General features: G+C 40.1%; 1 protein-coding gene across 19 annotated transcripts in view; it reads left to right on the top strand.

Annotated features, from left to right (window-relative positions):
- The window catches only part of GOLGA1 (golgin A1), a 62,661-nt gene that overhangs the window by 4,123 nt on the left and 40,609 nt on the right, over window positions 1-17,929 (top strand). For 16 of the 19 annotated variants that reach the window (XR_008504458.1, XM_054500074.2, XM_054500078.1 and 13 more), the window contains 7 exons: window positions 5,563-5,653; window positions 7,679-7,753; window positions 8,694-8,791; window positions 10,239-10,271; window positions 14,061-14,189; window positions 15,378-15,547; window positions 16,023-16,134. Coding sequence is in view for 18 of the 19 variants with exons in the window: in XM_054500074.2 (XP_054356049.1) it covers window positions 5,563-5,653; window positions 7,679-7,753; window positions 8,694-8,791; window positions 10,239-10,271; window positions 14,061-14,189; window positions 15,378-15,547; window positions 16,023-16,134 (708 nt within the window). In the remaining variant the exon portion in view is untranslated. The remainder of the gene's footprint in view (window positions 1-5,562; window positions 5,654-7,678; window positions 7,754-8,693; window positions 8,792-10,238; window positions 10,272-14,060; window positions 14,190-15,377; window positions 15,548-16,022; window positions 16,135-17,929) is intronic. The other 3 variants (XM_063650320.1, XM_063650319.1, XM_063650318.1) reach the window with 1 other exon arrangement.

Genomic DNA, 17,929 nt, shown 5'->3' with positions numbered 1-17,929 from the left:
TTAGGATAGCATAACCACTATTCTAAATTTTGTATTTTTCATTTACTTGCTTTTTAAAATATCTTACCAGATATGTATGTATTCATAAACAATTTATTATTTAATACTGCTTGTTTTTGAAGTTATAAAAGTTGCACACTGTAGACTTCTTGGATTTCCTTTTTTAAAATTTAATTCAACATGCTTATAAAATGCATCCATGTTACAGGAAGCTGTGGTTCATTTATTTTTACTGCTGTATAAGATTCCAGGCTGGACACAGAAGCTCATGCCTGTAATCCCAATGCTTTGGGAAGCTAAGGTGGAAGGACTGCTTGAGGCCAGAAGTTCAAGACCAGCCTGGGCAACATAGCAAGACTGCGTCTCTACAAAAGTTTGTTTTTTTTTTTAATTAGCCAGGTCGGTGGTGGTATGCCTGTAGTCCTAGCTTCTTGGGAGGCAGAGGCAAGAGGATCGCTTGAGCCCAGGAGTTTGAGACTGTAGTGAGCTATGATTGTGCCACTGTACTCCAGCTTAGGCAACAGAGCAAGACTCTGTCTCTAAAGATTTTTTTTTAAAAAAAGATCCCAGCATTTGAAAAGACCACATTTAATCTCTGTCTTCTCCTGGCGATAGACATTTGAGTTGTTTCCATTGTCAGATGAGTCTTCCTCCTGCTTTCTTATACTGCCTGGATCCCAGGTCAGATTACATGGCAAAAGCTATTAGGCTATTGGGATGGAGCAATAAGATTACCAGATCTACATTATCACTGGCTCCTATATTTAAGAGGAAATATAAGCACACATTTGAGCATCGGGCTGAAGGATGTAGTTTTAAGGCTGGGTTCTGTGACAGAAGGACCTGCTTTGCCTTCATGCTGACATGCTAAATGAAGTCTTTTATTTAGTAATGTATTCCAAATACAGAGATTGACCCGGATTCAGGAAGTACTTTATTTTGGGATTTCTCCAGTTTTGAACTTAATACAGCCTGATCCTCAGTTCCTATCTCCAGACCCTTATATCCAACTGCATATATTTCTCCAAACAGATGCCTCCTCTGTGGCGTCTCAAATTCTAAATGAACAAAATTGAATTCATTATTTCCATCTCCAAATATGCACCTTCATCTTCCCAAGTCACCAGCCAGAAACCCTGGAGGTGTTTTAGACTCTTCCCTCCTTTCACTTCTTGGTGTCCAATCAGTCAACACATATTATGGCTTCTATTTCTTTTTTTTTTTTTTTTTTTTGGAGACAGAGTCTTGCTCTGTCTCCCAGGCTGGACCCTGGGTTCAAGCAATTCTCCTGCCTCACTCAGCCTCCCAAGTAGCTGGGACTACAGGCACACACCGCCACACTCGGCTAATATTTTGTATTTTTAGTAGAGATGAGGTTTCACTGTGTGCCCAGTCTGGTCTCGAACTCCTGAGTTCAAGCAATCCTCTTGCCCCGGCCTCCCAAAGTGCTAGGATTACAGGCAGCTTTCATTTCTTAAATGTCTCAAACTTGCCTCCCTACTCCATCTTCTAGTAGTACATTTACTAGCACAGGTTAAGCATCCCTAATCTGAAAATTTGAAATCTGAAATACTCCAAAATCTTAGACTTTTTGAGTGCCAACGTGGCCACAAGTGGAAAATTTACACATAAATACTTAACACAACTTTGTTTAATGCATATTATTTAAAATATTGTATAAAATTATGTTCAGGCTATGTGTATAAAACATATATGGAGCATAATTTCATGTTTACACTTGGGTCCCATCCCCAAAATATTATATTATGTATATGCAGACATTCCAAAATCTGAAAAAATCCAAACTCCAAAACACTTCTGATCCTAACCTGTTTGGGCAAGAGATACTCAACCTATACCATCATTTCATTTCAAGCTGCGTTTCTTTCTGGGACAAACTTGTAGTCTATCTGGGTTCCCTGTGACCTTTTTTTTTCTTTGAGACAGGGATCTCTTTCTGTCACCCAGGCTGGAGTGCAGTGGCCCGATCACAGCCCACTGCAGCCTTAACCTCCTGGGCTCAAGCAATTCTCCCATTTCAGCCTCTTGAGTAGCTGGCACTACAGGCACGCGCCACCACACCCAGCTAATTTTTGTATTTTTTGTAGCGACGGAGTTCTGCCATGTTGCTTAGGCTGGTCTCGAACTCCCGGGCTCAAATGATCTGCCCACCTTGGCCCCCCAAAGTACTGGGACTGCAGGTGCTAGCCACTGTGCACAGCCCAAAGTGATCTTTCTAAAAGCAGATCCGTTCATGTCTCTCCAGTACTTAAAACTCATAAAACTCAGTGGCTTCCCCATCATTTTCAGGATGAAGTACAAACTCATTATTATAGCGTAATGGTAAACTGTCATGGTCTTCTCTCAGCTTACGTGGCCAGCATTATCTCACTGTACTTTCCTACACCCTGTGCCACAGCCAGATTGAATTTATTACACTTTCTAGAATGGACCACATTCTTTCATGCCTACAATTTTTGCACATGCTATTTCCTCTCTCTAGAATGTCTCATCTCCCCTTTCACTCCTGCATTCCTCTGACAGACTCTTGTGCGTCTTAAGACTCAGCTCATATGTTACTTCCAGCAAACTCCCTTGACCTGACCTTCTCCTCTGGCAGCCCCTACCCTTTACCCCTCCTGGCTGTTTGGTGCCTTGTCTTCTGCTAACCTCTGTAATAGCACCTGCTGTACTGCATTATTATTGATGATTTGCTTGTTTGTCTCTTCCACTGAACTGGGAGTTTCATGAAAGGCAATAAGTAAAGTGTAGTCTTTAGGAACTCAGGTCAGGTTATAGAGTCATATCTGCTCTATTATGTGACTTTGGGCAAGTCTCTTCATTTTTCCTTGCCTTATTTTTCACATCTATAAAATGGGGATAGGAACTGTATCTGTCTTTATTAAAGTATGTGTGTCAAGGATCCCCAAGATCATCCCCAGATTTGATTATTCACTAGGAGGACTCACAAGACTCACCATATAGTTTTACTCACTGCTATCATTTATTACAGTGAAAGGAGCTAAAACAGAGTCAGCAAAGGGAAAAGGTGCATGGGGAAAACTTGGAGGAAACAGGTGCAAGCTTCCAAGATTCTTCTCCCAGTGGAATTACACAGGACATGCTCCATTCTCCCAGCAATGAGTTGTGACAACACATGTAAAATGTCTACCAGGGAAGCTCATTAGAGACTCAGTGTCCAGGCTTTTTATTGGGGGCTGGTCATGTGAACACCCTCTGCCTACTATATATCAAAATTCCAGAATCCAGGCCGGGTGGGGTGGCTCACACCTGTAATACCAGCACTTTGGGGGACCAAGACAGGTGGATCAGTTGAGGTCAGGAATTTGAGACCAGCCCGGCCAACATGGCGAAACCCTGTCTCTACTAAAAATACAAATATTAGCTGAGCATGGTGGCACACGCCTGTAGTCCCAGCTACTCAGGAGGCAGGAGAATCGCTTGAACCCGGGAGGCAGAGGTTACAGTGAGCCAACATTGTACCACTGCACTCCAGCCTGGGTGACAGAGTGAGACTCTGTCTAAATAAATAAATAAATAAATAATCCAGACTCCAGGAGGAAACCAGGTATTCAGCATAAACCCATATTTTTGCACAAACATTTTAGGGACTATGAGGCATTCTTAACAGAATGATGGGAACCCTCCCAAAATCTAAGTTCCCAGATGCCAGCCAAGGACCAACCTTAAAAGCAGGCCTTTCTAAGGATAACAGTCTGAGACCTGTAATGTCAGTTCTTCTGCGTAGAAGGTAAAGCACTTAGCATGGCGTCTGGCTCTAAGCATTTCATAATTAGCTTCTGTTGCTGCTGCTGCTGTTATTTTGGATAGGAGCTCTTTGTTTCACCACTATTCCTAGTGCTTAGCACAGTAGTGAGACATAGGATGTCTCACTAACAGTAATAATCATAACAGCTTCTTATACTGCTAGTGCTGTGGTCTGAATGTTTGTGTCTCCAAAAATTGATACATTATAACCTAATCACCAGAGTGATGGAATAAGGAGGTGAATCGTCTCCGAGATGATTAGCTCATGAGGGAGGAACCCTCATGAATGGGATTAGTGCTCTTACAAAAGAGGCCCCAGAAAGCTGCCTTGCCCCTTCCACCATGTGAGGGCACAGCTAGAAGATGTCATGTATGAACCAGAAAGTGGGTCCTCACTAGACACCAAATCTGCTGGCACTTTAATTTTGAACTTCCTAGGCTCCAGAACTGTGAGAAATACATTTCTGTTGTTTATAAGTCACACACTTTATGGCATTTCATTATAGCAGCTCAAACAGACTAAGACAACTAGTAATAGATGACACATATTAAAGCTAATATGTGCCAGGCTGTGTTTTAGGGATTTGACAAGTATGGATTTACTTAATCCTCATCACAGCTCTGTGAGGCAAATGCTGTTTGTTATCACAGATTGCAAATGAGGAAACCAGTGCACAGGGAAGTTGAGTAATGAGCCTAAGTTCTTACAGCTCGTAAGTGGTAAAGCTGGAACCTGAAGCAAGGTCTTCTGACACGAGACTCTCCTCTTAACTGTCCACTGTCCTGACTCTCAGTACATATTGGATGGGCAAGTGGCTGGACATGTAGATGAATATTTGAGGTGAATTATTGAATAATCTTTAAAAACATTTTGGGGATACAATGGGAAACATGATTAAGGACTGGATGTTAGTATTTTTTGTTAGGAATGAGAATCATATGTTGCCTATGAAGAGAAATAGCCTTAGTTTTTAGAGTATTTAGGATGAAATGTCATGATGTCTGTTATTTAAATTACTTCAGAAAAATTAAAATTGATGAAGCAAATAAGGGAAAGCATCAGCAATTGTGAAAGTAGTTGGAGAGCGTTCTTTAGACCAATCTCTCTCCGTTGCTATATTTTGAAAAATTGTATAATGAAAAGTAAAAGAGATTTTTAAAACTGAGTTATTAGCAATCGCAAGCAGTGCCTATAGCAATAGTAGTATTCATTTATTTTAAAATAATCTGGTTTGTTGGGGAAAATGTATGCCTCATTAATATATTGGTTTGTTGAATGCATATTATCTGCTGAAGTCTATGATGCAAGTTAGAGTTTTAGATTGATATCCGTTTTAGAGATGAAGATACTGAAACTTTATCAATATTGGTGAAAGATTCATAGTCATAGACCAGCTTTTGATCCCTAAAGAACCCCCGCCCACTTTATCCCAGGACTTTACTTTTGGAAAGATAAAGTGATTTTTTTTATCATGGCAGATATAGTTTTTGTGTTATATACTTGCTGTAATAATGGATCTATTTACTATTATTTTATTTCAGTAGCATGTGTAAACATACAATTGATCTGTTTAGCATCTCCTCTCTGCTTCACTTTATAAAAGGAAGAAAGTGTTGCTTCCACTTTCCAGGTAGAGAAGCTAGGCCTAGCTTTTCAGTGATTACAATTAATTAAAGTGTAACCAAACCTAAAATAAGACTTGTCACTTTCTGGCTCAGTATTGTGGTCTCACACATATATGAATACGACCTTCCTTGCATCTACCTCAACAGGCTTCCGATGGAAGCAGCTCCAGAGAAGATCTTTCATCCCAGCTTCTGAGAAGGAATGAACAGATACGGAAGTTAGAGGCCAGACTTTCTGGTATGTCTAAGAACTCATAAAAAGCAAACAACAGGAAACTTGCCTTGCTTGACTCTCTTCCATATAGGATGACTTTATAGTTATTTTCACATATCATTTTGATCTTTTTAGAAAGGAGCAAGTATACCCTCTTCTTTTGTTAGTGTACTAAATAGTGTAAATTCAAAACTGAATTTGAAAGTTTATTAAAAATTTTTTTCTGCTCCTGAGGTTTCTAGCCATGGAAATAAAAGATAATAATAATATATGTACAATAGATTTGACCATCTTCCACCATTAGCATAGCCTGCTTTCAGATGGAAAGGGATAGGGTTAGTATTTAAAGGGAATGGCCGACAGATATTGGATTCATCAGCACCAGAGAGAGATTGGTGCTGTGTTGCCACTTCCCGCAGCTCATACCACCTGTGTAAGTGTTGTTGTAGGTATTTGGGCCACTTCTCAATGGTATTTCTGACTTCAGCACCTGCATAGAAGGTGTCACTCTCATTATGTCTTTTGTGTGCAGTTTACAATTTGCACAGCTCCCATTATATCCTTTGCCTGAGGAGGGCATGGTCGTGATAGAATTGTGAGTTATTATTTTGGTTTCTGCCAGTGGATATATTTGGAAAGCTTCATCCTGTAAAGTGGTTCATGGTTTCTGTGTCTCTTTTTGTCCCTTGGCCTTTTAATGCCCATTTTATTGGAGTAAAACAGCAGACCCAAATTCACCAAGTGGTATGTGAAATATTTATATTTGTGTAGCTGTCAGACCCAAATTCACCAAATTGTGTGTGAAGTACTTGTATTTGTGTAGTTATCAAAGGTTCATAGCATAGCTCACAACTACCAGTTAATTATTTTGTCCTCACTGGAGCCTTATTAGGCTTAGCAAGGTTAAGGCCTCACAAGTAGTAAGTGGTAAAACTGGGATCCAAACCCAGATTTATTTGATGCTAGAGTCTTAATTCCATCTGCTTTAAACTTAATTGTTGCTATCCTGTTACTCCTACCCATAAATTATATCAGTAACAGAGGTAAAGTAATTTTACATCTGTTTAATGTTGGAGAGAGAGTTATAAAATAATATATGTACCTTCCCCATATGGTAGGAAGAATAGTTGAGCTTGACTTACGGTTAGAGAAGGGACAGGGAAGAGGGCTGACATTTACTGGGCCCACTATGTGCTGAGTATTGTCCTACAGTATTAGTATGAGTAATGATAATAGTCACAGTAACAACAATAACAGCTACATTTTATTGAGCACTGTGTGCGAAGCACTTAAGGCACGTAAAATGTTTTATTATCTAATGCATCTTTTGTGGTAGGTACAATTAATATCATCATTTAATTTATGAAGAAACTAATACTACAGGACCAATAATTTGCTTAAGGTCCCCAGCTAAGGACTGACAGAGGTGGGATTTGAGCTACTGTGTGTTTTCACTAAACCATAACTATCTTCTTTGGCCACCTAGATAATTAATGCTGACATTCACATTTAATATGGCGTAGATTACCAAGTTCCTGTGTAGAAAGGGAGCTCACTTTTTTAGAGAATTAAGTGCTATCACTATAAAGACAATGCTGCACCTAAGGTGTTTGTTACTGCCCTAACTATTGTTCCTGAGTTGTGTGGACTATAAGTGAGCTGTTTAGTGAGTTCACTTTGATCTGTCCTACTGCTAAGGCTGGAAAAGGAAGTGGAAACTGAGATTTGAAATTAAGTCATGAGATAAATCTGTGTTTTTCATAGCAGGACATTTCTGATCACCAGGCTAAGCTTAATTCTTGTTTTCTATCAAGGCTAAACAAACTTGCCTTTTTGTACTCACCATTTATACACCATGGATAGTTTGTACTATAATTGTTTTCCTGTGTTGTTCATTGTTAATGGGAGGCTGTCTGCCTAGCTTTCCTTAACAGGAATGGTTTTCAGGTTAAGAAAATCATCATCATTTCCATTCATTTTTTTGTTTAATTAACTTCCTTTCCTGATGTTTGTCCATTTCTGGTATGTGCGTCACCCTCCTCACCCAAGACTATGCTGAACAGGTCCGAAACTTGCAGAAGATAAAAGAGAAGCTTGAAATTGCATTAGAAAAACACCAGGATTGTACGTATTTTTTTCCTGCTTTTTTCAATCTTTTCAAGGTTTAGTTTTTTGAAATGAAACAATAGTGTACGGTTAAGTTTGTCCTTCTTGAAAGCACAAATCTTTATTTTATAAGTAGTATACTTCTTAATCATGTTGATAAAACATTTGGCTGATACTTATAAGTATACAAGTTTTATTTATGTTGGCTTATGGGCATGACTCTTAGGAGTAGGTCGTTGTGTGTATCAGCTTGTCTCTCTCCAGTTGACCCCTTTATTTAGGCTACCCTCAGGTTTTAATAAAATCTAGTACCTATCCCTTAGGTCTGGATTAGGAAATGGGTTCTCACCACAGCTTCATTACTGCTGTGTTGAGTAACTGGGAGAAATCCCTGTCATCACTCCCTCAGCAATAAAGCATACATTTTGTGTAGTCTACCCTCAATCATATGTTCTTTGGGTACCATCCAAGAAAGGTGTTAGTAGAAGTAGAAAGTTATTTTTTTTGTTGATATGTACTAAAACTTTTAAGGAAGATAAAGTAAAAGAAAGGTTTTTTGTTTGTTTGTTTTGATTTTTGTTTTTGTTTTTAATTCTGATAAAGTGGTAGTAGCCATCACTTAGCATCAGATTTGATGTTTTCTGGCAACCTACCTAACTCAGTGTTCTATCATTGTACCATTTAAAAAGTTACCTTTTGGCATCTTTCTAAATATATATACTTGTCTATTACAAAAAACAAAAACAATAAGGAAACAAACAAAAATTGTGGTCTATTACCAAGGCCAAAATATTCTTCTGGAAAGTTGACGTGGATCCAGCTTTTCCTAGTATCACAATACACTTATGTGACTTTGGCCTTTTTCATTAGGTGACAGTTGTAAAGTAATCACATGGGCTATTTGTCATGCTGTTTCTAAAGTGTTTTCATATCTCAAATAGAGCCTCTTTGTTAACAGCTTCCATGCGGAAATTTCAAGAGCAGAATGAGACATTCCAAGCCAACAGAGCCAAAATGGCAGAAGGACTGGCTTTGGCATTAGCCAGAAAGGACCAGGTATTTTATATGTGGCACTGCCCAGAACTGGTGGAAAGATTTCACTTAGTGACATGATTTCAAAAATCATGACATAACCTATAGAAAATATTTATAGCCTAGGAGAAGAGAAATGTTATAAGTTCGTTAAGGTTTTCTTTGGCCTTTTCTTGTAAAGTGAAGAAACTTTACAGTTCTAATCATGAAATGTGTCCAGAATGTGAGAGTATCATTCCTTGCATCTGTGTAGTTTCATAAAATTGAGAAGGGAAATAGTGTATCTGTAATCTGATGGCAGGCCCCAAAATAAGAGAAAAGGTCTCTCCCCTCTCAAAACCTCTCTGAAAGTCTAACCCCCAGACATTTGCCTTTTATCCTGGAGAAGATGTTATTAACCTAGTCATAATCCATAGTATACAGAGTTCTTCCAAACTCTGTTCCCACGTTTCTTCAATCCCAACCAGCTGGACAGAGGGGAACTCCTATAATCTCAACAGAACCAACCACTGGAAGATGCTGAATGAATAACTACAAGGAAGGAAAATAATTCTGTTACTGGCTATTACAGTAATTATGAAGTATATTTTGTTCAAAATAATAGATGACATTTTAAATTTAAGATAAGCATCAATATATTGTAATGATAATTTTGATTTATTAAGACAGAGTTTATTAAGTTACACTTAAGAAATTGTATAATTTATTTCATCTGGAGGAGGTGGGTTGGTTGGTTGGTTTTAAAGTGTCTGTTCATCATCTAGGCCATTTACTAGCCAGAAAAAATACAATTTACCAATACTTAGTGGATAACTATGGTATGAATGTATATAAATGAAGAAATAATCTAAAATTGATAGATTCTGATTATAAGCAATCAGGATATTGCCTTTGTGCAAATGGGCTTTTTTTCCCCACTATTTTATGGTTTGTGAATAAGGGGCATAATTCTTTTTCTTTTGACTTACACAGATGGCATAAAGCATGTTGGTAAAATCAAAATGAAAAGGAAAATAATTATCAGGGACTGCAAAAGATCCCCCCTACTCCCCCAGTTTCAGGAATTAATTTCTAAACATCATTTCCAGAATTACTCAACTCAGCTGGTCCCAGCTACCCACTCCCAAGAAATAACAGTACTCATGGCAAAACTCCCAGGAACAAGCCAAAAAGCTGCATCAGAACAGCAGATACAGCTTTTCTTGGGTGCCCTGCTTAGTAAAAATCTGCAGGCTTATATTCATGAATTCATTCCATTCTAGAATCTTAGATAAAGTTCATTTTCTTCTACTTTTATGACTCTTGCCTTTCTTAATATTAAACCAAGTTTATAGATTTTTTTTTAATTGGCTTTTTTTGTTTGGTTTTGTTAGTTGCTTTCTGGGAAGAGTTGGGTTGTTTTGTTTTCTGAAAATCTTGGTATTACAATACTCTTCACTGGAAACCATACTTTTTTATTGTTTTGTTTTAGGAATGGTCAGAAAAGATGGATCAGCTTGAAAAGGTTAGTTCATCTTTATTTTTGTCTCATTTTTGTTGGTCTCGTCTCTGGGGTTTGGAAAACGTTTTATCCGGTAACCAACATACTGATTGCTATACCACCTCTTGGAAGCAGGACAGTTTATGATTAGATACTGACTTGAAAAGCTCAGATCCTCCCCTTTTTTGGTGAATGTGCAGGATGTCTTTTGTTTGCCCCTCTTGATATACTCTGCACTCCTCCTCTCTTCCCTTTCTCTGTATACCTGAACGCTGATAGAGACTGTATCAGCAGGGCTTAAAATGCCCTCTGGCATCTGGTTGGGTTCAGCCAGTGGGGAACCCTGAAAGAACCATGTGTGAAAGAAGATGTGGTCAGGATGTTTCTTCCCCCACCTTTCTCCATGTGGGGTCTCTTCAGCTTAGTTGCATCCCATGGCCAAAAGTCACAGCTTCAGTTGGACCTTTGGTTTGCCTTCTTGACATAGTTTTTATCTCTCTGGGTTTCCTATAACCTCTACATCTTTTTGCCTCTTTATGGCCAACTGTTACCAGCACATTATCTTTTGGACTATCTTACCCATCCCACAGCTTTGATAAGCCCCTTTATTAAACCATCCTCAAAATGCCTGATTTGAGATGGCCGTCTCTTTCGTGCTGCGGTTCTGATTGACGCTGTGGTAATATTAGGAACACTTAAAGATGAAGCAGTGGGGAAGGAAGGCATTTCTCAAGGCTCAGCATTGAACATATATGAGAACCTCTTGGCTAGATGTAGATGAGGAAATTGATTATTCTAGTACCATTGCTTGCATAACACCATACAGGTACCTTAAGTAATACATTCCTGGCTCCCACATATGAACAAGATGAAATTTCAAGTCTACAATTGGAAAAACATTTTAGTTTTAAAATAATCATTAGTGTCAACTATTTTTTTTCCATAAAACACCAAGTTAACTTTACTTTCTGTTCTATAGAAATCTGATTATCAAGCTGAGAGAATACATTAACTTTTTTTGAGACAAGGGGTTGTTCTGTTGCCCAGGCTGGGAGTGGCACAATCACATCTCAGTGCAGCCTCAACCTCCTGGGCTCAAATGATTTTCCCACCTAGACTTCCTGAGTAGCCAGGACTGCAGGCGTGAGCCACAATGCCCAGCTAATTTTTAAAAAATTTTTAATAGAGATGAGGTCTCACTGTATTGCCCAGGCTGGTTTTGATCTCCTAGACCAAAGTGATCCTCCTGCCTGGCCTCCCAAAGTGCTAGGATTACAGATGAGAGCCACTGTGCCTGGCAACATTTTTATATAAGGAAAGAATTATAGAAAAGTCAAGTCCCAAGGAAACCTGTGCTTGAAAAAAAAAAATCCTCAAACATATGCTAGTAATGACAGTCTTCTTAAATATGGAGATATGGGTTAGGTTAAGGTTTTCTTGCCGTAAAAGAAACTCTTAAGATTATGGCAATTGAAATTCTCATTGAATTTTTTTTATCTTTTAAAATTTTGGTAAAGGGTATCCATATAGAACTGAACCAACTAAAAAACCTACTTAGGTTCACAAGGTTCACAAAGGGAATTTTCTCTTTGTTTTGTTTTTGTTCTTTTGAAGGAGAGGTTGGGGAAAATTTTTCCTTTTTTTTTGAGACGGAGTCTTGCTCTGTTGCCCAGGCTGGAGTACAGTGGCGTGATCTTGGCTCACTGCAAGCTCTGCCTCCCGGGTTTACTCCATTCTCCTGCCTCAGCCTCCCAAGTAGCTGGGACTACAGGCACCCAACACCACACCCGGCTAATTTTTTTGTATTTTTAGTAGAGACAGGGTTTCACTGTGTTATCTAGGATGGTCTCGATCTCCTGACCTCGTGATCCATCTGCCTCAGCCTCCCAAAGTGCTGGGATTACAGGTGTGGGGGGGGGGAAATTTTCTAGAGTAGGAAATAGTAATGAGACATCTATATAGGTCTTTGAAGCTAGTTTTCATCGTTAAAGTTTTTTTTTTTTTTTTTTTTTTCCAGTCAAGAATTAGAAACTTGCCGGGCGCGGTGGCTCACGCCTGTAATCCCAGCACTTTGGGAGGCCGAGGCAGGCGGATCACGAGGTCAGGAGATCGAGACCAGCCTGGCTAACACGGTGAAACCCCGTCTCTACTAAAAAATAAAAAAAAAAATCAGCCAGGCGCGGTGGTGGGCGCCTGTAGTCCCAGCTACTTGAGAGGCTGAGGCAGGAGAATGGCGGGAACCCTGGAGGCGGAGTTTGCAGTGAGCAGAGATGGCGCCACTGCACTCCAGCCTGGGAGACAGAGCGAGACTCCATCTCAAAAGAAAAAAAAAAAAAAGAATTAGAAACTTAACAGCAGGGTTAGTCCTTAAGAGAGTCCTTTTTTCTTTTTTTTCTTTTTTTTTAGACACAGTCTCACCACGATGCCCAGGCTGGAGTGTAGAGCAGTGGCACAGTCATAGCCCACTGCAGCCTTGACTTCTCAGGCTCAGGTGTTTCTCCCACCTCAGCCTCCCGAGTAGCTGGGATTACAAGCACATGCCACCACACCCGGCTAATTTTTTTGTATTTTTTATAGAGATGGGGTTTCACCATGTTGCCCAGGCTGGTCTCCAACTCCTGCGCTCAACTGATAGGCCTACCTTGGCCTCCCAAAGTGCTGGGATTAGAGGCAAGAGTCTGTTGCTAGAAATGATCATTTAATAAATTGTAACCTGCTGACACCAGTCATGTCTAACTTTTTTTCTTTTTTTTTACTTGTTAACTGAAATCAGTTCTACGTTTAATCTACGTGCATTAAATTTTTTTCGGGCATTCAATCTTACTGGTTACTCATGTTTTCCAGCCAGTTCAGTGTGTCACTAAGAATAGACATGTAAAATAAGACTGGGCACAGTGGCTTACGCCTGTAATCCCAGCAATTTGGGAAGTGTAGGTGGGCGGATCACCTGAAGTCAGGAGTTCGAGACCAGCCTGGCAAACATGGCGAAACCTCATCTCTACTAAAAGTAGAAAAATTAGCTGGGCATGGTGGTGCACGCCTGTAGTCTCAGCTACTCAGGAACCTGAGGCATGAGAATCACTTCAACCTGGGAGGTGGAGGCTGCAGTAAGCTGAGATCGCACCACTGCAAACCAACCTGGGCAACAGAGTGAGACTCTGTGTCAAAAAACAAACAACAATGACGAAAGAATAGACGCGTAAAATGTATATCTGGACTTGCTAAACAGATGTAAGAACTTTAAAGTTCTACACAGGCCATGCACGATGGCTCATATCTATCAACACTTTGAGAGGCTGAGGCAGGAGAATGTCTTGAGGCCAGGAGTTCAAGATCAGCCTGGATAATAGAGCAAGATCCTGTCTCTACCAAAAAAAAAAAAAAAAAGTTCTATGTAATTGTTGCTTTTATTCCCCTTTTTCACAATTATTTAAAACACATTTATTTTTAAATAAAGAATTAAATTCTCTAGTTAAAGGACTAATTCAATTAAAGAATTTATAAATAATGCCATATTTCTGTAATGCTTTCCATTATCAATGCATTATTGTCCACTGGCATGAGATTTCCTGAAGATTTTTCCTTTATTAAGAATTCCACTTTCAGGCCAGGTGTGGTGGCTCATGTCTGTAATCTTAGCACTTTGGGAGGCCAAGGCAGGAGGATTGCTTGAGCCCAGGAGTTCAAGGCCAGCCTGGGCAACTAGTGAGACTCTGTCTCTAAAAACAAAAATTTAAAAAAAGATTTTCACTTTCATAATACAGATTTCTAATGCTTTCGTTGCCTGAGTTGATGTCTTCTTCTTTCAAATAGGAGAAGAATATTCTGACAGCCCAGTTACAGGAAATGAAGAACCAGAGTATGAATCTTTTCCAAAGGAGAGATGAAATGGATGAATTAGAGGGGTTCCAGCAGCAGGAACTAAGTAAAATAAAGCACATGGTATGCATTTTTGTTTTAGTAGCTAAATACTGAATAGATGATTATTCACTCTGATTTTACTAGTCATCACTCTCTAATTGCTGATAAACATACACCAGTAATATTTGATATTAATCATATTTGATATTAATCATATTTGTATGTTTTTAAATTTATTAAAATAGAAAAGTTCTGTTTGAAATGTTCTTTTTTTGTTTTTTGTTTTGTTTTTTTTTTTTTAACTAATGGGTATATAAATTCTCTTATAAGCCCACAAAAATGTTATAGAAGTTTGGCTATTGGTCCACATTTTTTTTTTTAAATAGGTGGAGTCTCACGGTGTTGCCCAGGCTGGAGTATAATGGCTACTCACAGGTGCGATCATAGCACACTGCAGCCTCAAACTCGTGGGCTCAAGCTCTCCTCCCACTTTAGCCTCCCAAGTAACTGGGACTGTAAGCATGTACTATAGGTGTGTGCCACCATGCCTGACAAGCTTAGATTTTTTTTTTCTTTTCTTTCTTTCTTTCTTTTTTTTTTTTTTTTTGAGATAGAGTCTCACTCTGTCACCCAAGCTGGAGTGCAGTGGCATGATCATGGCCCACTGCAGCCTCGACCTCCCAGACTCAAGGGATTCTTCCACCTAAGCCTCCCGAGTAGCTGGGACTACAGGTGCACTACCATGCCCGGCTAATTTCTGTATTTTTTGTAGAGGTGGTGTTTCACCATGTTACCCAGGCTGGTCTCAAACTCCTGGGTTCAAACGATATGCATGCCTCAATCTCCCAAAATGGTGGGATTACAGGCGTGAGCCACTGTACCCAGCCCAGATTTGTTTTTAAGTGTATTTTTCTTTTTTACTTCTTTTTTTTTTGAGATGGAGCCTAGCTCTGTCACCCAGGCTGGAGTGCAGTGGCGCGATCTTGGCTAATTGCAACCTCCACCTCCCAGGTTCAAGTGATTCTCCCGCCTCAGCCTCCCGAGTAGCTGGGATTACAGGCACCCGCCACCACGCCCGGCTAATGTTTGTATTTTTAGTAGAGATAGGGTTTTGCCATGTTAGCAAGGCTGGTCTCAAACTCCTGACCTCAAGTGATCCACCTGCCTCGGCCTCCCAAAGTGTTGGGATTACAGGCGTGAGCCACCATGCCCGATCTTAAGTGTATTTTTCTTAGCATAGCCCAATGAAACTTTGTATTTTTGTGTCAGCTTTTAAAAAAAGAAGAAAGTCTAGGGAAAATGGAACAAGAATTGGAGGCACGAACCAGAGAACTTAGTCGTACCCAGGAGGAGTTGATGAACTCCAATCAGATGTCATCAGACTTAAGCCAGAAGCTAGAAGAATTGCAGAGACACTACTCAACGCTGGAAGAGCAGAGGTTCTTGCTTGGTCTGTGGGGCCCTTGGGAAGAGGTGTTAGTGTAGTTCTGGCTATAGCCTGCCCACCTTTCCCCATTGTTCATTACACCACTTTCTGATTCCAGTGCTGGCAAAAGCTTCTGGATACATCCTTACCTGCCTAGGACTCAGGCCCCACCCCACCTCCAACCCATTTTCCCCTTCAGCTGCTGAAACTCAGGACAGTTCCAGCCGTGCTGAGCAATTCAGTGTGGTTTTAGTTTGTAAAGTATTAATAAGACTAAGGAAAGGCAGGTCAGGATTTCTTTCTTAAACTAGGGTGGACTTCTTCTCTTTGGGCTCCTGCTTCAGAGAGAGCCGAGGCTTTTTCCATTGAAAACCTGCATGTGGCTAATGATGCTTGTAGCCCTGACACAGAAGGAAGCATTCCTGCAGAAGACTGTATATTAGATGAGATATCCAAATTTATTCATTGTCTGCTTTCTTTTGATGAAGAGATCACGTGATAGCTTCAAAAATAGGTGCAGAAAGTAAGATCACAGCCCTGGAACAAAAGGAACAAGAGCTCCAAGCACTCATTCAGCAGCTTTCCATTGATTTGCAAAAGGTAAGTAGAATATGAGGAGAAGACCTGGATTTCTAAGATTCATAAAAACTAACTCTTTCAGAAATTTCTGCCTGAGAGTGGCTACTGAACATATGTTTCTCATGCAGTCCACATGGCTCCATTTCCTGTACTAGCCAGGCTGCACTCAGATGGAAATGGCCATACAGCTGAACAAGGGTTGCTTAGCAGAAGTAGTCAGTATTTTCCTGTCAGAAATTCTCAAAGTACACCATTTGGTCGACTCAAATATGTCTCTTTTTTTTTTCTTTTTTTTTTGGGTTGGAGTCTTGCTCTTGTTGCCCAGGTATTATAGGCGCCTGCCACCACACCCGGCTAATTTTTATATTTTTAGTAGAGACAGGGTTTTACCATGTTGGCCACGCTGGTCTCAAACTCCTGACCTCATGATCCACCAATCTCGGCCTCCCAAAGTGCTGAGATTACAGGCGTGAGCCACCGTGCCTGGCCTGACTCAAATATGTCTTTAAGCACATAATGGACCTTGAGCATGAAAAATACAACAGTAGTGGCTGACATGACAAGGGCTGTACCTTTGACATACTTGGCTCTAATCCAGTTTGTTTTATGGCACATAATCAAATGATGTCATTACAATTTGTTTTTTCATTTCATTGACATACATTTGTTTCTACATTAGGGCTGTGCTAAACTCTGAGAATATAAAGATGAACGATAATATTATTGAATATAAAGTAGTGTTTCTCAGGCCCAGCACAGTGACTCAAGCCTGTGGTCCTAGCACTTTGGTAGGCCAAGGCAGGAGGATCACATGAGGTCCTCCTCTTGACCCCATCTCTACCAAAAAAAAAAAAAAAAAAAAAATTAGTCAGGTGTGGTGGTGTGCACCTGTAGTTCCAGCTGTTTGGGAGGCTATGGTGGGAGAATCGCTTAAGCCCAGGAATTCAAGGCTGCAGTGGGCTATGACCATGTCACAGCACTGCAGCCCAGGCAATAGAGCAAGACTATCTTTAAAAATAAAAATAAGGCTGGGCGTGGTCGCGTGCGCCTGTAATTCCAGCTACTTGGGAGGCTGAGGCAGGAGATTCGGTTAAACCTGGGAGGTGGAGGTTGCAGGTGAGCCAAGATTGCGCCACTGCGCTGCAGCCTGCCTGGGCGACAGAGAGAGACTCTGTCTCAAAAAAATAATAAAATAAATAAATAAATAAATATAAATAAAGTAGTATTTCCCAATGACATATTTCTTATTGGCATTTTGAGCAGAACAACTCGTATTGTATGATCGTCTATTGCATTGCGTGACATTTAGCATTCCTGGCCTCTGGGTTCTGAATGCCAATAGCATCCTTCAGTCATTGACATCCAGCCCTTCCTCTCACATCACAGAACCACCCCCTATTCGGCAGTGCCATCCACCCTACCCTCATCTTTTCAGAAATGCTGATCTCAAGTGAGACAGAGCCTTACAGCATAATTACAGTACAGTAAGATTTTGTCAATGGAGGTCTGTATACCCCTTCTAGCTAAGTATTATCATACTTACAGATACCTAAGTGGAAACTAAGAGAGGTTATTGACCTCGTTCACAGTTATAACAGTAAGTGACAGAGTTGGATTCTAACCCAAGTCTTACTCCAAAACTCATGCTTATTCTACTGCACTTTGCTGCCTCACAATAAGGAGTACCCAGTTAAATATATACATGAATGAATGACTGTGATACAGGCTTTCTACCCTCAATGAACTAAAAATCTCAATACAGACATTGTTTTCCTTCAGAGGCTTACAGTTTCATTATAGAACTCAAACCTACTGT

The sequence above is a fragment of the Pongo pygmaeus genome, chromosome 13 (assembly GCF_028885625.2).
Source record: "Pongo pygmaeus isolate AG05252 chromosome 13, NHGRI_mPonPyg2-v2.0_pri, whole genome shotgun sequence".
Classification (NCBI taxonomy): Eukaryota; Metazoa; Chordata; class Mammalia; order Primates; family Hominidae; genus Pongo; species Pongo pygmaeus.
Note: the sequence above shows the minus strand (reverse complement) of the source record. Positions and strands in the feature narration are given on the sequence as shown.